Source organism: Lithobates pipiens, unplaced genomic scaffold (genome assembly GCF_037356315.1).
Source record: "Lithobates pipiens isolate NorthernLeopardFrog02 unplaced genomic scaffold, aLitPip1_a1.2 Scaffold_8, whole genome shotgun sequence".
Lineage (NCBI taxonomy): Eukaryota > Metazoa > Chordata > Amphibia > Anura > Ranidae > Lithobates > Lithobates pipiens.
This window is the reverse complement of record NW_027507903.1, coordinates 454,208,894-454,232,353: the sequence shown is the minus strand read 5'-3', so window position 1 is coordinate 454,232,353 and position 23,460 is coordinate 454,208,894. Positions and strand designations below refer to the sequence as shown.

General features: G+C 39.9%; 1 protein-coding gene across 4 annotated transcripts in view; it reads left to right on the top strand.

Annotated features, from left to right (window-relative positions):
- The window catches only part of EBF1 (EBF transcription factor 1), a 487,852-nt gene that overhangs the window by 55,094 nt on the left and 409,298 nt on the right, over nucleotides 1-23,460 (top strand). For all 4 annotated transcript variants that reach the window (XM_077468416.1, XM_077468414.1, XM_077468417.1 and 1 more), the window contains exon 6: nucleotides 469-537. In XM_077468416.1, coding sequence (XP_077324542.1) covers nucleotides 469-537 — 69 coding nt within the window. The remainder of the gene's footprint in view (nucleotides 1-468; nucleotides 538-23,460) is intronic.

Below are 23,460 nucleotides of genomic sequence, written 5' to 3'. Positions count from 1 at the left end.
AGGAAGCAATGCTGTGAAGGTAGGAGCAGACACTTTAAAATGCCTGGTCTCCATCAGATGTGTTACGTCAGTTGGTATGAGAAAAAAATATAGATTCACTTTAATACATTATTTGCAAATAGGCCTGCTCTGAGAATTGTTTCAAATGAGCCAATTTGTAATTTATTATTATTTGCCCTTTAAGTCATCAAGGCCCTGTCTAAAATGCAGAGAAATGTAAAAGCTCTGAGTTTTTCAAGGAAAATTTGCTCATTTACCTGTGCCGTTTGGAGGCTTAATAAGCTAGCAGCTGTGCTGGAAGAGGTTAGCGCTAGTAATTAGCCCCCATGCGGCCCAAACCTGTTCTCTGACACTGGTTCTAGATCGCTACAATCCTGTTACTGCTGCAGCAATTTCAACTTGCTGTCTTAATGTGGCTTATTTTGTGACATGGCTGTATTACTAAAACTGTGTTTTCCACCTCTACAGCCGCTGCTGTGATAAGAAGAGCTGCGGGAACAGGAATGAGACTCCCTCCGATCCAGTGATTATTGACAGGTTGGAACTGTTTTTAAGTCTATTATTTATTTTAAATCTCATTACAATGAAACACCTGTCTTGTGCGACTTCTCCTGTACACGTGAAAGCAGTAGTGGCATTTTGGTACAGTACAATGCATAGACATCGGGAAAGAAAGCAGTCAAGCATAGGACACCTTCCCTACCCTCTACCGCATCTGCTCCATTATTTCACATATAGTTTAATTGCTTCTCAAACTCTGTGAAGACTACCTAAAGGGACACAAATATACTTAAAATACAATTTAATTTATGCTTTGGTCCTCATGCACCCTGGGTGTTAAAAATGCAATTTTTAGGAGTGTTTGACTTTTTTTTCTGCCTCTAAACGCCCCTCAATTTTAGCCTATGCATCCATCCATAGAGGCAGATAAAAATCCACTGCCAGCGAATTTGGGAGCATCTGCGTTTTGGCAGAAAAAATGCTTTGCGCGGCTAAATGTATGTAAACGTGTCTAAATGCACGCTAATAAATATTAAATAATATTATTCATATTAAATAATATTATTAATAATTATAAATATTAAATATTTTAAATCAATTATTATTCTGGGCAATGAAATGAATTAACGTCCAAGCACTTGGCACGCATAAACGTGCCTAAACGTGTTTACAAAAACATGGCTTTAGGTGCATTTTTGATGCTGCTTTTCTCCTGCCAGGAGACTTGTGTTCAAGAGAGCTGTGCAAATGCCCATTGAGCATGATGACTTACACATGTTTTCCTCTACCATATCAGTAAGTCCACTTTAATAATTATATATCTGCAGCATATTTATTTCGTATCTACAAAAGTGAAACCTTAGTATGACTGCTTAAATCTACACTTCCATTCTATCCATTTATTCAATTACTGATTTAAGGGGGACACCAAGCAACCCCCCCCCCAAAAAAAAAAAACTTGGTGGTATAAATAAAATAGTCAATATAAAAAAAAATCTAAATCAGCATTTTTGCATTTTCTGCCCTGCTCCACCATTCATAGAAGCCATACTACAGCTTCTATGCTTCTATGAATAACATATTAATTGAATCTGCCCATCCCCCATTCACAGATTAGGTTTCATTCATAGATGTCTGTAAATAAAAACAATGACACGGTTTTTGACAAGTTCTTTAATTAAATAAAATAAAAATGTCCTGTGGTGTACAGTACCTCCATGGTCAATCACATCATCCATCGATGCAAATCCATGTCAATCACGATACTCACCACCTGTCACAAGAAAAATCCGACCAACTGCCGACACATCTCTGCTCCAGTCACCTCACTCCTTCCAAATGACAGGTCTGATGACAGCTGTTATAAATAAAGGGGCAGGGTCTTCTGGGTGATGTCATTGACCATATAAGGAGCACATAGAGACAATTGAAACATGAAATGGTCACATGTTGTCCTTTCTTATTCAAGACTTTATGTTCTAGTCCCTGCTACATAGTTTGTAGAAATGGTAGCCCTACAGTAAATTGTATTAAAATGTCAATATGCATATTAATGAGGAATAGCAGCACAGTCTGTTTGAAATGTGCATGTTTGTTATAACACTACTGCTTTTATTGTGTAAGTGAAGAGCACCTGTCACATAACAACTAAGGAACAGACAGCCATGAAGTTGGGTGAATCAGTCTCTAAAACAATGCAGGGATCTGGCTACGGCAAATTAAGGCATTGGAATATCTCAATGATGAGAAATACAAAGGATATATTTTCAAAACTTTACAATCATCAAACAAAATGGCTTGCACCACATTGTGTGACAGTTGCTTGCGAGAGTTGCAATATTTATGGTTTAGCCCACTGTAATTGCAATGGATCTCATAACTGTAGTAATCATATATATGTCAGCCTTGGTAAAGATGTGAGTTTTTTTATGTGTGGCTTTTGGTCTTTTACTTATCATTGCCTTAGTGATAGTGATTTATGTTGTACATTGATGATCACTCTAATGGAGGCTCCGCTTATTACAGTCACTAATATTCAAAGTATTTTTTTAATTTGATATGTGCCCAAAAAATGCTCTCATATCAACCCAGCATGAAAATAAATTAAAATGTTTTCCCTTAAAGACAGGCAGTTGGGATATTGCAATATCACTCTTCATCTACTAGGGATACATGTACATTTTATTGTTTTTGATTTGCGCCCAGTACACAATTCCTTTCCCTATATCAGATAAAATATACATTTTGATATTTAAGCCATGTTTGGACTAGTTTATGTGAAGAATTAAAAGAGTCTCAAAGTTTTTATGTAGGTAAAGCAAAGGATGGTAATAATATTTGATAACTTCGGAAATTTAAAGACACTCTGTCACATAAGGGAAATTGTGCAAAGAGAAAAGCCTTTTGGCCATGCGGTAGAATGCATCTCAGATGCTGGGAAAAGGTCCTCCAAAGTCTGCTGGGAAACCAACACTTCCAGAAATGTCAAATTCCTGTGTCCTGTGTGACACTCAATGGCTCTTCCTGCTAACCTCCATGTCATTACTATGTGATGCAGTGACATGGAGGTCAAATGGAGGAACCAGTGAGAGCCGTAGGGAATCTATCAAATCCACACTCCTGGAAGTGTCAGTTGCCCAGCATACTTCAAGGGACTATTTCTCAGCATTAAATCTGCCTTCAGCATTATCAGGAGGTTACTATTCCTATTCTTCTTTAGAGGCATATTCTTTGCTCAAGTTATACTTATTTGACAGAGCATCTTAAAGCAAAAACTTTTTTTGATTTTGGATACAGTGCTGAAGGTTTAGAAGATTTGCACTCTCTATTCATCATGGTTGGTAACCACTGTCACCAAGTTAGGAAGTGAAAGAAAATGCAAAATTTGGTGTTTCAACAAGAACAGGAAAATATGTTAAATCTTCTGATAAGAATACTTGTTAAATTGGCTAAAAAAAATTTCTCTTACTTTAGAGAGATTTTTTCTTACTTCCCATTGTGTCTCTGAGACAGGAAATTAAGAAATGACCCCCTCCCCTCCAAAGGAACACAGCTAGCAAAAGTTAAAAAATAAACTTTACAGGAGTTTTAACCATTTCGTATGCTATCCGAAATGAAAAAAGTTTTGGCTTTAGATACACTTTAATGAAAGTGAGGTTTTGAAACAATTAATTATGTTGCTCCGTTGATTACTTTCTGAATGGGATGAATACATTTTTGCATTTATTTTTTTTTTAAATATGGTATTTGTGTATTTTTGTGATACGTTAACTCTGTTGAATGTGTGCTGTATGTATCTTTATTGTAGACCTGATCAACATGGGTGATTGAATATTGCGATTAATTGCATTGATGGCTCTTTTTGTGAGACTCCAGGATGTTGTTATGCTATATCTTATATACTAATCTCAAAGTAATTTAACAAAATTATATAAAATAAGGGAAAAATTGTCTCCTGAATTCATAATTATTCATCTGGCCCCATTTGAGTTCATTGTGTTAATTAATAACTATGGCTGCTTTCCTCAAAGAGACAAAACTGGATATTAAAATTGCGCAAGATCAGATCCAGCTCTAATATTTTTTAACTCTATCTTTGATCACAGAAGGTCATGGCAACGTTATCTGTGACATTTACACTTAAGTTGAGATCACTGTGTTATTTTTCTTCCAGGAAGAATATCCAGTAAATTATTTGTGTTAAATTGGTTAAATTTGATTTTACACTAAAATTTGACTACTTTCCTTTGTACAATTAAGTCGTTACAATATTTTTGTAGACAGCAGCTAGCTGATTATGTTATTTTCACAGGAAGCAGGTAGCTACGCTTGAGTATTCCTGGTTATTAAAGAAAAATAAGACAGCTTGCAAGTGAATTTACATTTTTTTTCCTAGTTGCCACTTTGAATTAAACTTTGGCAATTAGTTAGCAACCTACTGACGTTGGCAACTCTTTTCCTAAAAAAATATATGTTGTAAATGAGCTTGTGAACCTCTAGATAGGTGCGTTCGTGCTTGGAATATGTTAAAAAGTGAAACGAAATGTGGGCCTTTCCTGAAGGGTTTTTTTTTTTTTTTACGTTCTTTTTCCAATGGCCTTGCTGGGTTATGGAATTTGTCTGTCAGCAAGTAGGAATGCCTTGTGCAAGGCTCTAATCTGTGAAAGAATCCCTGGAGGAAATGGTTTCAAATGGAAACAGAATTAGTTTACCCTTGTTTAAAGAAATGAGTTTATGGGCTTATTCCAACAGGGAAAAAAGGAAAAGTTAAGTACCACAAGTAAAAATTGGACAAATTTAAAGGTTGTGAGTAAGTTGCTTGCACCAAAAACCCATAACAAGTTTTCCTTGAAATTATGCATGTCATGTTTGAATATGTCTTTATCAAAAAAAAAAAAAAAAAAGAGAAAGTACCGTACTTGTTTCACTCATTTTAAGGACCTAAAGTTGAACTCCGGGCACATAAAGTTCAATTTAATGTATTTCTCAATAGTCTCAATAAATATACATTCACTGTGTGTGCACCAAATGCCTTTACAAATACAGCGTAGTTCTAACAAGTAACGGTGACATCATCATTGTACTGTACATAGCCTGTGTGGAGAGCAGAGTTGTGGGAGGGACCCAGCAGGTCCAACCACTACAGACTGCCTGCAGAAAACTACAGGTGGGGTGGAGACAAGACCAATCATCCTACACATGGAGAGAGAACGGCACACATGCCTCTTGTATAGAGACAATATTTGCTGAAACTGGAGTTAAGCTTTGAAGTGATATTAAAGGCTTTTGGGCTTTGGTGGCACCAAATTAGGCTTGTTCCTGAGCCGCTGCACTGTGTTTCCATTCACCGTGGCTTAGCCCTACCCCTTCTCTCTTCTCATTCGCTCACTGGCTGTGATTGACAGCAGCGGAAGCCAGTGGCTCAGCCAATGAGAAATGAGAGCCTCTGAAGGGCCGAGGCTCTCCTGCACATCGACGGGTTGAGATGAGGCTCGGGTAATAGGTGTGGCTGCTGCACAGAGAAGGTTTTTTACCTTCATGTAAAAAACCCTGAGCCTTTAGAAACACTGAACAAAGATTTTTTTAAATGTGTAGCCATATCAGGCTTACTAAATAAAAAAGGTGCATGTGCAGTGACCTGGTGACCAATCTGAATGCCTGTGACTCATGGAAAATGATATTTGATTCATTACTTGGGATTACTGAATATTATTGTTGTACAGGATTTATATAGTGGCAACAGTTTGTGCGGCTCTTTACAATCTAAAGGCTGACAGTACAACTACAATACAATAAAATACAAGAGGGTTAAGAGGACCCTGCTTACAATCTAATAGGGTGGGGCAAGTGGTACAAAAGGTAAAAACTATGAGGAATGAGCTAATGGAAGAGGTAAAAGTTGAGTTGTTTAGGTGGAGGCGGGATAGGTTTCCCCGAAGAGATGAATTTTCAGGGATCTCCTAAAGGTGGTCAGAGTAGGAGATAGCCAAACAGTTTGAGGTAAGAAATCTCAGAGGATCTGGAGAAGTCCTGGAGATGAGCATAGGAGGAAGAGACAAGAAAGCAAGAGACCTTGGGTGGAGAGAAGAAGATAGTTTGGGTAATATTTTGAGACAAGTGGTGATGTAGCTTGTGGCAGAGTTCTATTAAGCTTGTATATTGTTAGTTTTTTTTAATTTAATTTTCTGTGGAATAGTAAGCCAGTGGAGAGCTTGCTAGAGAGGGTTGGCAGTTGGTAAGGTAGATGAGTCTGGCAACAGCATTCATGATAGACTGAAGGGGGGATAGCCTAAGGTAGCCCTAAGAGAAGGGAGTTGCGACAGTCATGGTGAGCGATAAAAAGCAAGTGAATGAGTAGCTTGGTGGTTTCATTAGGTATAAAGGAGTGAATTTTAGAGATGTTATGGAGATGAAGTTTAAAAGCTTTTGACAGTGATTAGATTTGGGGCTGAAGGGGCAGGCCAGAGTCTAGGATTACACCTAGTACCCTGGTGTGAGGGATGGGACTGATAGTGGTAATATTGATCTTGATGAAAAAGAGATGGAGGAGGGCATGAACGGGAGGCAATATTATCAGCTCAATTTTAGAAAGATTTTGTTTGAGAGAGTGGTATGACATCCATCCTGATATATCAGTTAGTAAATTAAGCCAGCCAAAGGGTTTGAATCTCGGCTGGTTCAGCAACGACTGGTCGAGATTCGAGCCATCTCTGGGCAGGCTGATTGTACCCAAATCGATCCATCAACCAGCATTTTGGAATTTTCATGCGATTATTAGTAAATCAGCCCCACTGTGTGATTATTTTGTTCCCTTTTCCTTAGAGTTGCAATGGGCAGGAAAATGTCAACTCAGCAGTGGTGTAATTAATGCAGCTCAGTTTGTTTTTTTCAAAAGTATTGTTTTACGTGGTTTATATTTCAGCCACTACAAATGTTGCTGTTTTCTTTTTGTCCCTTTAGAGCACAAAAAATTAAGGTTTGTCTGGAAACACGAAAAACAATGTGAAGTAACGAGAATATATTAATGTCTTTGGCAATGAACTATATATATATATATATATATATATATATATATATATATATATATATATATAGATATAGATATATTTTATCTATCTATCTATCTATCTATCTATCTATCTATCTATCTATCTATCTATCTATCTATCTATCTATCTGTCTACCTATCTAGCTATCTAGCTATCTATATGTAATATTTATTTTTGCCAATTTGCAATGACTAACTGATCTGTCATCAGTGGTTTTAGTTTTACAGTCTATATTCTACCTTGCAGCACATTTTCCACGTATGACTTCCGTCCTGCGCTTGTTTATTATTTTTTTCCCTTCTCCAGCCTTCCTCCTATTCCTCCGGCCAGTTAATAGTTCCTGTATCAGGCTTTTCCTTGCCTTTTAGTTATGTTTTACGTAATTGGATATCTCGTCGTCTTACTGTCCTATTCTCATTACTGAACACTGTGAATTAACCCTCCTCTGAGTGTAGCAAGTGCACAGTGCATTAACGAGGACTGACAGTAAATAGGCATGGATCACTAGGGCGTGAAATTGTTACTTTTTAAGTTATGCCACTTCTTATACCAGTAGCAAAAAGAATCAGCTTGTTAATTTTATAGCCTTTTATATTTCTGGTGTTTTTATCATAATGATCTCATGACCATTACCACACTTTTTATTTTTTTTTGGACATGGTAACATCTGACGAGCAAATGAGCATCAGTGTCATACTTCACTTGTAAGGTGGCGAATATCCTTTAATTGGTAGTAAATTTGTAACAGTACTTATATGCTGACATATAGTAGAAATTGTACAGTATCTTTTCATACAATGTATACAGCTAAACCGATCATGCTTTATTACAGGTAATTGGTATTACATTTTCTTCTGCCTTACAGCTGAAATAAAGCATTCACAAATATTGACTTGTTATCTTTCAAGGTTATGAAACAGAGACTGTAAAATCCCTATTTATTAAATTCGCCTATTTCACATTTCATTTTTCTGAGCTATAGCAGTTTAGTTTACCAGCTTTAATTTGTTCTATATTTCCTCTACAAGACAGATAGATTCTGGATCAATAATTTGAAGAAAATATGTAATGGCTGGAGGCATAAGAGTTAATTTACTAAAAGTGAATAGACTGTATACTTTGAAAGGGAATTTGCACTTTGCAAGAGAATTTTATTTTTAGCTTAGTGAATAAGATGATGCTCTGCTGATCTATAGTCCAATCATGTGCAAGCAAATATACCGTTTCTTTTTATTTTCCTTGATTATGTATTCCTTGCAAAGTGAATTTTCACCACATTCACTAGGCTAGGGAAAATGTCCTTGCAAAATTAACAATCGATATGCCTTAGTTAAATCAATCCCATACCATATAGGAATATTGTTGTTAAAGTGTAAATTGAATCTTACAAAAAAAGCACACAGTGCTGTCCCATATGTGTAAACCAGTATACCATGCTAATCCTATCTTCTAGCCAGAGCTCCCTGTCTTTTTAAACAATGAATTTTACCATGACATTAAGAGGAAACTTCTTAAAATCCTATGCCACTAGCAATGGCTCCATCCTGAGTTATTGGAGGGACATAGCAGCTGTGGGGACCAGTGCACCCTAGTGCCACAGGAGGAAGATTTGTCCTTTTCTTTTGGGGCACACATGCCAAACATATACTGTCATCTGCCACCAATGATGAGTACACACTGCTCAAGAGCAACCCAAAAGAACAAGAACAATGCCTCCCATGGCACTAGGGGGCACTGGTCCCAACGGCTGCTCAGTCCCTATAAAGGCCTGAAATGAAGCCATCGCTAGCTGCAGAAGATTTTAAGAATCTTCTTTATGTGCGGTTGTGGTCTTCATTGTTTAAACAGAAAGGAATCACTGGGTGGTAGGTAGGTTTGGCATATGACACTGCTTTAAACATTTGGGACACGACTGTGTGATTTTTTTTTGTAAAGAAGAATCTACACTTTAAAACTGAATTCCAGGCAGTCATATACTAGAAATACACATATAAATTGCATAGATATATACTGTGCTATCTATCTTCATAATTATATCCTACCACTTCTGTGGTTCAATTGTGGCAGACAACACAATTAGGAGGTTGACACTACTTTCTGTGTTAGAGTTTTGGGAGACAGTGGTGTCATTGACCTACATGCAGTTTGCTGATTGGACAATGAAAGAACAGTTTAGTTAACACACTGATAATTCTCATTTTCTCTCCTCCTGTCAACATGTTTCTGTTAGTGTATGTGCATGCAGCACTGCCAGATTGGCAACTAGTGCCGCACATCCCTCTCTCAGTCTGAGTGCTGCTATACAAAGGATGATAAAAGCTGATATACATGGATACTTATGCCAGCTGCATATAAAAAGGAAAACACAATGCAATAAAATAGTTCTTATCAACCAGGAGTTTCGCTTTAAATGTATTTTCTTATATTCTGATTTCAAGCATTACTTGAAAATAACACATTTTGCGTTAAAAATTCAATACTTGGTTTTGTTTGAGGCAGCTCTGTAACTTGTAAAAGGCATTTAAAACAGGGTTTTTCATGTGTGACTAAAGCAAGGTTTCCAATGACGTCAGAGGTGCACCTAAAACCCACAAGACGAGTAGGTGTCATCATTTACACAAAGCTCAGCTGTCAAACTTCCCTACAAAAGAACTCATCTTAATCATTTCTAGACTAGGAATATGTAAATGGAAATATATTGCCCCACTGGTCAATTGTCATAATTTTTTATATATTATGATGTCTTTCTTTCAGTGTGAGGCAACAAGTAACACCAGACAGTTAATAGCGAATATTATTCAAGGAATTTTGCAAGTTTTGTAAGTGAAAAGTCCTGGTCGGGTCTTTCATTCTGATCTTCCTTTCTGAGTGGTAAACTGGATAGGAACACAACCAGTAAAGTCACAAAAGACTAAACTACCCTCCCACACGCTTCAAACTTTAAGAAATTTACCGTAATCTGACTTTTATATTAAATATTCATTATCTATCATATCTAGATGGATTAAGGCTTTTGACGTGACCTATGGCAGGAATGCAATCTCTTACTAAATCATCTAAACTGCTCGACTTGTGAGCTCGACTTGAGTACTACTATCCTGTACATCTGTGTTTCCTGGTAAACCCTGGTACATATTAGTAGCTTTTTTTTTGTTCAACCAAGCAAAACTGAAGAGCTCAGGAGGAGCTGCTGTACAAACTATCCGAAATTAGTACAGCAATCTCCCCTACTGAGCTATTGTGTTCTGACAGGGGGTTGAGACCTCTGCCAGAACATACCAGGCAGCGTTCTCAGCCATTGCCTGAGTTCGCTAGTTGGGTGCCGATCGGCAGACCTTTCTCAGTAATACTCCTTCCTGTCAGACTGGCTGCCATACATAGGGGCCGAATGTCAGCCATTTTATTTTGAACCAGGTCAATGCCACCTGATATTTGGACCGTGTATACGGCCCTTAAGGCTTAGTGTTGTGTAAAAATCAACTGCAGAGATATTCCAGTGGGCAGTGATGGGAATCCTGGAAATAAATAATCAAAGGGTTGGGATTAGGTGTTCCCAATATCCAGCCACTAGCAATCAGTGTATTTTATACTCAGAGTTGGCCGGTTATACTCAATGCCAGAATGAAGGAAATGCCTGGACAGGCTGATTCCCTTATGTATTGTATGCCTTAGTAAGTAACTCTGGAAGCGATGCCACCAGCCGGAGCGGTGAACGAGGACCGCTGTGGGGGCTTTGATCTAAGGTAATACATAATGAGCTAGTAAACTATGCATACTAGCTCATTATGCCTTTGTCTTCTAGGTTTATTTATTTTTGTTTTGTTTTTGTGGGTTTACAACCACTTTAAGTTTCCCTTGCAAGGTTTGTTATTTTAAATATATACAGTTTCTCATCATGCAGCTACAGTATTCACTTTTATATGCCAATAACCTGGTTTCCTTTAGTAAATCCAAAGGATTGGAATCAGGCAGCCAGTAAAGTGGGAAAGGACTATACTCCCATCTTTATGCATTTTCTGGGTCAGTGACTCACAAGATAGTAAAAACAGGACAAAGATTAATGCACTATACCTTTAAAACAGTGGTAGCAATAGTTCCTTATTACTTTTTTGCTTAGTTCGCCCCAATTTTCAGGGCACTAACAGCTCTTGTATACCCTACCAGGATGAAAGCTGTAATTTAATTGAATCAATAATACAGGTATTAGGTTGAACAGGATGTTGTAGATAAACCTTCACACATGAAACTGCTACTTCTATTGTGGCATAAAAGGAGGAACAGATACTGTATAATAAGGTGAATAATCAGGGTATGGCACAACAAGCAAGATGTAAACACGACTTACAGTCTTACAGTCACAATTTACAGGAGATCTATAGTCATACACTTTCATTTTATAACATCCAACTTGTAAATACAATACAAAAACTGTAAATGCAATATAGTTAATTTTGACAAACAAATGAAATCTCCCTTCATGTTGTGAGTTCTGCCTGCCTGCTGCCCATCTCTTTCCATATCTCATGGTACCTCGCTGCTGGCAAGCAGTGATTTCTGTACTGACTCCGCCTCCTGAAACTTCTCATTTCAGCACCTCTGTAGTTCAGAAGGCAGGCTCTGTGAAATGTGATACAACAGTGCCTATCACAGTGCCTATCACAGGGCATAGAGCTTCAAAAAGCAAGCCTGCACACGTCAAGATCATTCAGCCATTCAGATTAATAGGAGTAGGGTAGAAATAATTGAAATACAATGTGGTAACGAACATGGGGTCAATTCACTAACATTTACTGCATGCGATAAACGCGGTTATGCGACTCATTCGCATAAATTATCGCATGTGGTGAATTAAGTCCAATTCATAAAAAAAAAAATGATTATGCAGGATTTACAGAAAAACTAAAATGTGCTGGTAAATATCGTATAAAAAGCTCCAAATATAAGTAAAAAGGTCCAATTCACAAACGGTATCACATGTGCTATTTTTTTCAAAAATAGCTGGTTGCTAAGGAACGGGCCAGCCAGTTCCCTGCTGACAGCTGAATGTAAAAAAAAATGCCGATAGTTAAAAATAGTGAAAAAAATGGTGTGGGGTCCCCCTCAAAATCCATACCAGATCCTTATCTGAGCATGCAGGCTGGCAGGTCAGGAAAGGGGGGAACAAGCAAGCGTCCCCCTCCTGAACCATATCAGGCCACATGCCCTCAACATTGGGGGGTGCTTTAGGGCAGGGAGGGCATGTTGATGGGAACAAGGGCCTCATCCCCACAACCCTGGCCGGTGATTGTGGGGGGTCTGCGAGCTGGGGGCTTATTTTACAAGGGAGCCCCCAGATCCCGCCCCTCCATGTGAATGAGTATGTACCCCTACCCATTCACCAAAAAAAGTGTCAAAAAGTAATAAATACACAGACAGTTTTTGACAATTTATAAAAAAAACAACAGTGTCCCCCTATGTAAATCTATCATCAATCATGATACCCGCACACCTCCGGAACCTGAAAAACAAATCTCGCTTGCGAGGACAGCTGGTGCAGAATGCCTGCTCCAGCAATAGTTCCTATATACGTAAGGGCGGGACCACCTGGCAACGACACCTGGTGGTACCGCCCCCTCATGACGTCACGGACCGCTGGGTCAGTGACATCACGAGGGCCAAACTGCGCCCCCCTCGTCCACTCATGATGTGCACGCTTAGGGGATCCTACACCCAGCAGCCATTTGCTTGTCCTAATCACTGCTCCTGTCAGCCTTGCAACAGAGGAAAGGCACCCCCATTAAACCATTGCGCCCAGGGCAGCCGACCCTCACGCCCACCCCTTGTCCCGGCCCCAGCCCCATGTCCTGTGGTAATTATTTCAATTAGTGTCATATTTAGAAAGCCCAGATGTCACAGTAATTTTCCCATGAATGCCACTCTGAAAAATACTCACGTGCAAAAGAGTTATCCTGTCATTAACAGTCATCATGGTCTTGTACCAGGGTAACAATGCTTACATGGCACCTTTGGTCCTGTAGCAGGGTAACAATGCTTACATGCCACATTTGTTCTTCCCATAATCATCCTCAAATTTAACATGCTTGTGGGTCACAGTTAATATTCCCACCACTGCCACAGTGAGCAGCTACATGTACCACCGTGATTATTTCTTTTTATCAGTGCCGCAGTCAGAAGACATAGATGCCACAGTGATTGTTCCCACCAATGCCACAATGAAAATGTTCACAGCTCAAGTGGTTATCCTCTTTGCCAATCAGCATGATCTTATCCCAGAGTAACAATGCTTGTGTGCCAGCTTGTATATTTCCAGCATTATCAAACTGAAAATGCTTTTGTGCCAGCTTGCATATTTCAAGCATTATCAAACTGAAAATGCTTGTGTGCCAGCTTGCATATTAACAGCATTATCAAACTGAAAATGCTTGTGTGCCACAGCGACAGGGATTATTCTTTCAGTGTCACAGTCAGAAGGCCCAGGTGCCATAGTAATTGTTCCCATTGATGCCACTGTGAAAATGTTCATTTGCTAAATGGTTATTCTGCCTACCACTGTGAGCATGGTTTTGCGCCATGGTAATGGATTTTAAAGCAATCTCATAGGCAAATTTATCCTCCTAATGTCACAGTGAAAATGACCATACGCCACAGTGATTATACCCAGAGAGTCACTACTTTGGCACATAGCGAGATGACATATCACCTATCCTGTGTCTCCGATTGTCATTGTCCTCATACATACTCACTCGGGATGACACATCACCCATCCTGCATTCTACATTGTTGTTGTCCTCATAATCCCTCGAAGTGCAGTACAGGGTTTGAAATGATCCAAGTACCTAATAGCACATTACCATCACTAGCTGTCTTGGCTGAAACATACATTTTCGGCCTTCGTTGTAAGCCCCGGTCGCTATTTTTGTATGTGCAAAGAGTGTCATGAGTATACCCAGAACCTTGCAGTCCTGATTTCTGAGAAAGGAAAATGCTGCCTAATGATCTCATGATATCATTTGAAAAGAGCTATTTCCGTGACACAAATTCACTACCCCCATTAAAAGCGAGAAGTTATTCCGAGCAGCAAATCATGGCTCCAAGAACGGGGGAGGAGAGTTTCTTCTTTTAAATTAAGTTCAGGATTGATTTAACATTCGAATTGTAACTCATATTTGAATTTAAAAGCGTTGCTATAAAATTTCTGTGCTGGAATGGAATAATTTGTGGTTTTATTACCACAATGGGTATCCCAATGTCCTAACCTTTTTCCTCACAGTTATTTTAGTTCAATAAATAAAACCTCATTAGTCTATCCCTATTTCAAAGAGTTTATTAAATTTTACAGGAGTAATTAGCATAAGCTCTGCTAATTTTTCTAGAAGACTAATGAGTGAGTTTGCTAATTAGGTTTGCAGCGCAACTATCAGAAAAAAAAGATGGCATTGCAGAAAGTAGATCAGTGCAAATCGTGTTTTCCCATCGTTTCCGCAGACACAAAAAAAGCTGATTTTGCTGGACATTAACTTAGGTATACGCTTTCAGCTGTAAATAAATGATGAATTAAAGGGAAACTCTGAAAAAAAAAGAAACACTGCTCTTAAACACCATTAAAGAGGAAGTAAACCCTGATGGGTTTACTTCCTCTTTGATTCCCTGCAAAGGTAAAGCATAATGGACTACTATGCATCGCATAGTAGCCCATTATGTGTCACTTACCTGACACAGGAGCCAGTGATGTCACCGCTGTTCCCTGTAGTTCCGAGCATCCATCTTCTAGGTGGGTCTCGCTGCTCTGGCGCTGTGATTCGCCGGAGCAGCGATGACGTCACTCCTGCGCATGCGCATGGGAGCCGACACTCGCGGAATATCGCCGCGATCTGCGGCTTACCCAGCGTGCCTGCGCACCGCTGTCTACGGCGCATGCAACGTAGACATTGGTGGCTGTCTTCAGGTAAATATCTTCAGATATTTCTTGGACCTACAGGTAAGCCTTAATCTAGGCTTACCTGTAGGTCAAAGTGGTTTGTAAGGGTTTACAACCACTTTAAAACATAGCTAAACCCAAAAGCAAACATTTGTATTAAAATGTTATTAAAGCCACAGCAGTAAAATCAGTCTGTATATTCAGTAAAGCATGCTTGTTATACTCACTGTGGAGCCTAAGGGGTTAATCCTCTGCATTGTGTAAAAAGGCTGTTTAAACCAGTCTTCTCTGATCCTCCCCTTTTTTCCACAGTCCCCAATCCATCTCCTGATAGTACAGAACCTTGGGGGCACTTTGCACATGCTCAGTTTGGTGTATATTGCTAGACAGTTTTTTTTTTTTCTTGGGAGGGTGCATGCGATTGGCACAGGTCCAATCAGCACTTTCTAGACAGAGGTTCAAGGTTCCTGCATCCACATAGGACAATCAAAGGTGAATGAAAACTCCTCCTACAAGCTTTTTCCAGTGCTCAGTAGGACACTGATAGAAGTCACAAGACTTCTATATACTGCTATTGAGAAAAGGTATTAAGCAGCATGGTCTTGTACCAGGGTAACAATGCTTACATGCCACTCCTGTTCTTTCCATCATCATCCTCAAATTTAACATGCTGCGAATACAGTGAATACGGGGTCCTGGGTTTAACACTTTAACAGATTACCAGCACTCTGATTTGCTGGCTACATTTGTTTTATTTTTTAGGGTTTTTTTTTTCCTTTTATTTTCACTTTGTTATCCTGTGAATATTGAATAACACACTTCCTGTCATAGGTTGACAACCCTTACTCCACTGTATCTGTCGGAGCAGAGTTGTCACACTAGGCTGCCTTCCTGATTTGGATATTTCCATTACATCGGGATGTGGAGGAATTTATAGTTTACAGACAATAGTTTAGTAAGAAGATAACATTTGCATTTCTGCCACAATCAACAGGTCATTTTTGTACTTGCTGAAAATGTTCTTAGCCTGATGAAAATGAATGCAGTCACCATATTTAACGACTGCAGTATATTCAATTTTTCTTCTTGAATATAGATGTTTTTAAAGGCCTTCCTGTAAAATCATCCATTGTCTCTCTTTCTGTCATAGCTAGCCATTGCTCCTTGCACAAATCTTGAGGCTGCAATTCTGTAGTGTAAAAACTTACGGTAGAAATTTTGTAAACATTTGTTAGAAAAAAACAAAGGTGTTTCAGTTGTAATTTTACTTTACTATATAGTGGTGACACTTTTTTCTGCAGGATTAAATAGAAAGCATTCAACTGTTCTCATTGCCTACCCTACCCTCAAAATTGCTAATGTCTTTATGATAGTCACATACCCTAGGGCAATGAGGGCGAACCTTGGCACCCCAGATGTTTTGGAACTACATTTCCCATGATGCTCATGCACTCTGCAGTGTAGTTGAGAATCATGGGAAATGTGGTTCCAAAACATCTGGGATGCCAAGGTTCGCCATCACTGCCCTGGGGCCACCTTGGGGGAAGACAAATATCCTATTAGCATGTTTTGGGGAAAAAACTGCAGCACCCAACAGAAACCCATGCCAACATGAGGAGAAAATGCAAAATCAATGCAGATAGTGTCTCTGGAGTTAAAACCTGCAAGGCAAGACTGCTATCCACTTGGCCACTATGCTGCTTGAAGCAGAATTCCAGGCAATCAGCGAAATACAGAACTGAAATATATACACTATAAAGTACTGGGGCACCTGCCTTTACAAGCACGTGAACTTTAAAGGCATCCCAGTCTTAGTCCGTAGGGCTCAATATTGAGTTTGCCCACCCTTTGCAGCTATACCAGCTTCAACTCTTCTGGGAAGGCTGTCCACATGGTTTAGGAGTGTGTCTATTGGAATTTTTACCCATTCTTCCAGAAGTGCAGGGTCAGGCACTGATGTGGATGAGAAAGCTTGGCTTGCAGTCTTCGTTCTAATTCATCCCAAAGGCATTTTGTCGGGTTGAGGTCAGGACTCTGTGCAGACCAGTTAAGTTTCTCCACACTAAACTCGCTCATCCATGTCTTTATGGACCTTGCTTTGTGCACTGGTGCGCAGCCATATTTGACCAGGAAGGGGCCATCCCCAAACTGTTCCCACAAAGTTGGGAACATGAAATTGTCCAAAATGTCTTGGTATGCTGACACCTTAAAGAGGTTGTAAACCCTTGTGTTTTTTCACCTTAATGCATCTTATGCATTAAGGTGAAAAAACTTCTGGCAGAGACCCCCCCCCCCCGTTTTACTTACGTGAGCCCCGTATTTCCCTTGGTGGTGACATGCTGTCCCTCTCTGCAAAGTGTCTCATGATTGGATAGATTGTGTCTCATGATTGGATATATTGATAGCAATGCAACCATTGGCTCCCGCTGCTATCAATCACATCCAATGAGGTGGCCGCCGGGGGGCAGGGCTGAGTCCGGTAATCATGTCTATGGACACCGAATGCTGGACTTGGGAGCGCACCTGCAAGGTAACCCCCTAGTAGAGCACTTCTCCTAGGGGGTTATCTGATGTGAGGAGGAGCTGCGAGAGCCACCGAGGGACTCCAGAAGAGGACAATTTGAGCAACTCTGTGCAAAACGAGCTGCACAGTGGAGGTAAGTATGATATGTTTGTTATTTTAAATTAAAAAAACAAAACAAAGGCTTACAATAATTTTAAGTGTTTTTCCTTCACTGGAACTACAGGGCCAAGTCCAAACCCAAACCCTGAAAAACAACCCCACACCATAATCCCCCCTCCATCAATTGATTTGTACCAGGGCACAAATCAAGGTCCCATAAAGACATGGATGAGCGGGTTTGGGGTGAAGGAACTTGACTGGCCTGCACAGAGTCCTGACCTCCGCCCAGATAGAACATCTTTGGGATGAATTAGAGTGGAGACTGCAAGGCAGGCCTTCTAGTCTTACATCAGTGCCTGACCTCACAAATGCGCTTCTGGAAGAATGGTCAAACATTCCCATAGACACACTCCTAAACCTTGTGGACAGCCTTCCCAGAAGAGTTGAAGCTGTTATAGATTCAAAGGGTGGGCCAACTCAATATTGAACCCTACGCACTAAGACTGGGATGCCATGTGTATGTAAAGGCAGGCGCCCCAATACGTTCGGTAATATAGTGTATATAGGAATTATTTAACCTGCCAAAAGGATTGTTATTCTGATCAGTCAGTCTTGCTATCTGGGCATTCCTGACATACACCACAACCACACCAGGGACCAAATTTATTACAGATATTTCTATAGTCTTGACAGTTTAAGCAGTACTTTTACATATTGTACATTCATATCAATCTCTACCCTCAAGGAGCTTACAGTCTAAGGTCCCTATCTCTCATGCATACAAGCACACACATACTAGGGCTAATTTAGGCAGGAGCCAAAATGTGTGAGGAAACCACGCAGACACTGAGAGAACATGCAAACTCCATGTAGATAGTGTCCTGACCAGTCAAAATGGGGGCCACATTGCTGCAAGGCAACAATACTAACCACTAACGGTTGGCTCAGAGTGATGACCTTTCCTCTTCCAGTTTGGCTGTCCAGAGGATTTCAGGAAGCTATAATAAAGGCAAATTCAGGTTATGGAATACAGTAAACATTTTTTTGCCATTTCATTTCCCAGTGATTCTTTCTTAAGATGTCTCGGCTGGTTTTCTGGTTAAAGTACTAAAGTAACAGCTGACGTTTGTGTTTTATTTTATTGTTTTCATGATTGGAACCAGACATTTTGTTTGACCATGTTGGCCATGCAATTGTAATTCCTGCCTTAATTGAAATCATAACATCATCATTTCCCATGGACAAGCAAATATGGATGCCAAATTTTAGACCAGTTATAGACAGAGAAGTTTCAGGAGCAGAACATGACAACAATCTGACGATAATACAGCACAGATGGACTTTTGATAGCCTAAAGGGAAACCATGGCATGTTTTTAGTAAGTGCACATTTTGAGTAGTTATTGTAACATTTAGCCAAAAATATCTACAATGTGGTTATTTTCATTCTTCGATATTTTGTAATAGAGTTGGGGTTTTCTCAGAGTGTATTAAAATTAATATTCTCCTATCAAACCCTCTTTAATGGCATAAAGATTACATATTAGCAAGAATTAGCACTTGTACACACGGTCGGACATTCCGATGGAAAATGTCCGATCGGACCGTGTTGTCGGATAATCCGACCGTGTGTGGGCTCCATCGGACTGTTTCCCTCGGAATATCTGACCAACAACGTTTTAGAGCTGGGCTATAAAATTTTCCGACAGCATGATTCGATCTGACTTTGTCCGATCGTTTGTAGAGAATTCCGATCTGACAAAGTGCCACGCATGCTCAGATCAAATTCCTAGACCAAAGCTATTGGCTACCAGCCTGAACGTAGACCCGTCATAACGAAATTACGTCATCACGTTACGAACGATTGGATTTTCCAACAACTTTGTCCGACCGTGTGTATGCAACACCAGTTTCGGACAAAATCCTTTGGACAAAGTCCGACGGATTTGGTTGTCGGAATGTCCGACCGTATGTACAAGGGCTTAGTGGATATTAAAACAACAAGGCTAAAGAGACAAGGATTGGCCTTTGGCTGTTTCACACACAAAGCTGGGCATTTCAAGGTATTCAGGATGCATTAACCAAGCACACACGTGTTGCAGTGCAGCATAAACCACCATAACACACTACTGTATGTTTTGGTGCATTGCGTGCGAAAAAAATATTGCATGTCCAATATGTCATTTTGGTTGAATGGGCTGCCTAACACAGCACATGTTAGCATGTGACATAATGCCATGCATTAATGTAATGCACCTAAACAAGGAGGTGTGAATGGATTCTAAATCATTGTGCTGGGCTTGGAACCAATATGTAGCACATGAGTTAACAACCAGCTTCTTCTATCAGAGCCTTATCACAAAGTTGTTTTTCTTTGAAACAAAATCCCTATTAAATAAACCTTTCCTATGAGAAATACGGTGGCTGCCATTCCTGACCCCTTTAGAAATTTCTAGTTGCTTGGCAGTTATGTCAACTGACTGGCTTCTGTTTTCTAAGTCACTGACCTGGGAGAAGTCTGCTTCTTCTGTGTTAGTGACTCAAGTACTGAGGTCAGAGGGTCAGCATGAGAGACAGTCAATCAGTATTTTCAGAAAAGTCAGCAATGACAGTTCTTGGGAAAAGTTTCCTTCATATAGGTGCTTTGGTGCCCCTAGAAACTACATTCAATCATATTTCCAGAGCTAACAAATAACGCCATTTTACTGGTCACTGGGGGGGGGGGGGCAAAATCCCTAGTTTCCATCAATACTATTGTTAAAAATAAGCAACACAATAATATAAAGGATGACACTAAAATGATGTAAACCCACTTTGGTAATAAATTTGTATTTTTATTTCCTTATATAGTGTTATACCTGTTTTAGGGCTAAATGAGGGACATTTGGAGACAGAGGAAGGACTGTGGGTCCAAATGCCCGTTGGTCCTTCAAAAGAGTAAATTGTATTATTGCTACCCTTAAGGACAGCAGCTGTTGGCTGAAGTTTTTGGGAAACTAATCTTCCATTCATGATTGTGCTTCACAAAACCCTAGGCAGAGGGCTAATTGACAGCTCGGCTTCCCTAGTGGTTTGCGTAGGAGCACAGGTTCCGGCAGGCTGTCCTACAGGAGATCAAGCTAATGGATCTTTGACTATATGTTACCATATACCTTTTAAGGAGTGTGCATCTTCTGTCTATTCCTCCTGCAGTCAGCCCCTGACCGTGCAAGTCACAGGCCTTTCATTGCCTCCTGTAATTTACCAAAGGGAACAATTTGCTCTCTGCCTTTCTTATTGGGAACTTTTTTTTGGAAGTGTGTGTGTCAGTGGCACATATAAGCTGGAGAATGTTTGGTCTAATAGCATTCTACGGAGATAATGGTGCCAGGGCACATATTCCTAATAAGATATTGTCAAGGCTGTTGCCATATGCTTTGGAGGCTGCCTCGTCTCCCTTCTTCCTTTGATTCCCCTCAATAAGATTATTTCAAACACTCTAATCCTGAATCATTGACATGGATACAAAAGCCCAGTGACATCTAATAGATTCCTCTTAGCTTTGCTTTGCCTCTTGTTCCGTTCTTTTTCTTCTCCCTTTTTTTCCCTTGACAAAAAGCTGACAGACACTCGGGTCCCGTCCCTCAGCAGCAGCATGGGGGGCGATGCGTCGAGTATAAAAGAGGAAAAAGAAGCTGACATAGGGCTGATAAGCTACAGAGCCGAAAGCACCATAGATTAAAAGTAAACGCCAGTAAATCCTATCCACTCTCCCGCTCCCCTCCGGCTTCCATTGTTTTCTTTAACCGTTTTTGTGCCGAAGCCAGGATACAATGATCCACCACAGCGAGCAAGGTAAAGACCAGGTTTAAAGTTCCCCTTTCAAGGTGTGAGCTCAGTTTCCAAGTATCTGGCAAACTTTTTTTGATAGACAGCTCCAACTTTAAAATGGATCTATTGAGTGCACTTAGCGCAAGGTGGTCATTTTTCTGGGATGAAACTGAATAGGCAGCCCGTGAAATCGCAGGGAATTATTGACACCACTGAGGGATGAGGTACTTACTGGAATCATTAGCATCAAATATGAAGTGATGACTTGAACTATTTACTTCGCTTAATATCACTGTTCTCACAGACAGAGCAACTCTTGTTATGCGCATCATATTTGAAGTGCAATCTGTATCATCTATGCAAAGCAAGAGCCTCTTATCCATCTGTGCATGCTCAGTTAAACTTTCCAAAGGATTCCTAAGGTAGGTATTCATAACCTTTCTTGCTGTGTTGGAACTTCCATTCACCTTTGACTCTAGTTAGTTAAGCATGAATTGCAAAGAGCTGAAACTTTAAAGGGAGGAGTATATAAAGGAAAGGATGATTATTTCCTGGGCCTGATGTAGACCAATAGAAACCTGAATAGTATGTCCATCTATATATATAGGCCTCATGGGAACATCAGATTTGTTTCAAGTGACCAAGGTGAAAGGATGGAAGGAAAAGTAGAAGCAAAAGGGAGAGAAAGAAGAAAGGAAAGTAGGAAGGAAGGAAGGGGAAGACAAAAAGGACAAGAAGGAGTACTAAATGAAGGTAAAGAGCTGAAATTGAGATATGACTATCAAGAGCCAAGGAGGATATTTTCCTGGGTTTGATGTAGACCAATAAAAACCTGGATAGTATGTCCATCTATATCGAGGCCCCCTGGGAACATCAGCTTTGTTTCATGTCACCAAGGTGAAAGGATAGAAGGAAAGGTAGAAGGTAGGAAGAAATAAAAGGAGAAGGAACAAGATGCAGGACGAAATGAAGATAAAGAGCTGAAATTAAAATATGACTATCAAGAGTCAAGGAGGATATTTCCCTGGGCTTGATGTAGGCCAACAGAAACCTGGATAGTATGTCCATCTATATCGAGGCTCCCTGGAAACATCATATTTGTTTCAAGTGACCAAGGTGAAAGGATGGAAGGAAAGGTAGAAGGAAAAGGGGAAAGAAGGAAGGAAGGAAGGAAGGAAGGAAGGTCAAGAATGAGGACGAAATTAAGGTAACAAGCCTAAAATAAGATATGACTATTAAGAGCCAAGGAGGATCTTTACCTGGGTTTAATGTAAGCCAAAAGAAACCTGGATAGTATGTCCATCTACATCAAGGCCCCTGGTCAGATTTGTTTCAAGTGGCAAGGTGAAAGAATGGAAAGAAAGGAGGAAGAAAGGGAGGAAGCAATGAAGGTAGGAACGAAGGAAAAATGTCCTAACTGTAAAGTCTACATAACTTATTTGTGGGATTTCTTCCTATGGTCCTCATTCCGCTGTCTACTGTCCCAAGCTTCACATGTCATACCAGGCTTGATTTTGTGTTACATAACATGTTAAAACAATGTAAGGATAATCTGAGCGTGTCTAGGCCACAGTAGTTCATTTAAAGCTAAGCAATCAGAGATGCTTACTGTTTAAAGTCCTTATTAATTTAGGACTGTACAAACTCTAGTTTACTAAACCTTAGATAGTGAATATCAACTATTCAGGTTACAATTTGATTGTACAATCTCCTTTTGGGCTCATGTCAACGGGTGTTCTTGTCAAAGACAGTTGCATACATTTGAATAAAAAATGCAGTGTTTTAGAAGAAAAGGTTACATTTGACCTGCTTTGGCTGCAGTTTAAACACACCTCAGTATGAGATGCTGCATCCAAAAGAACCCAGCACAAAGCAAAGCAGGTCAAATGCTGCCTCCGAACGGTTATGTGCACTGTTCCAATAAAGTCAATGGCAATTTGCTGCCCTGGGTTTTTACGTGTATATAAAGGAAATGTCAAAGGCAGGAAAACAATGTCAAGAGCTCTTAGATCTACTGACAACTGTGGTGTTCAAGGGCTTAACTTGTTTTGGAGGGATTTT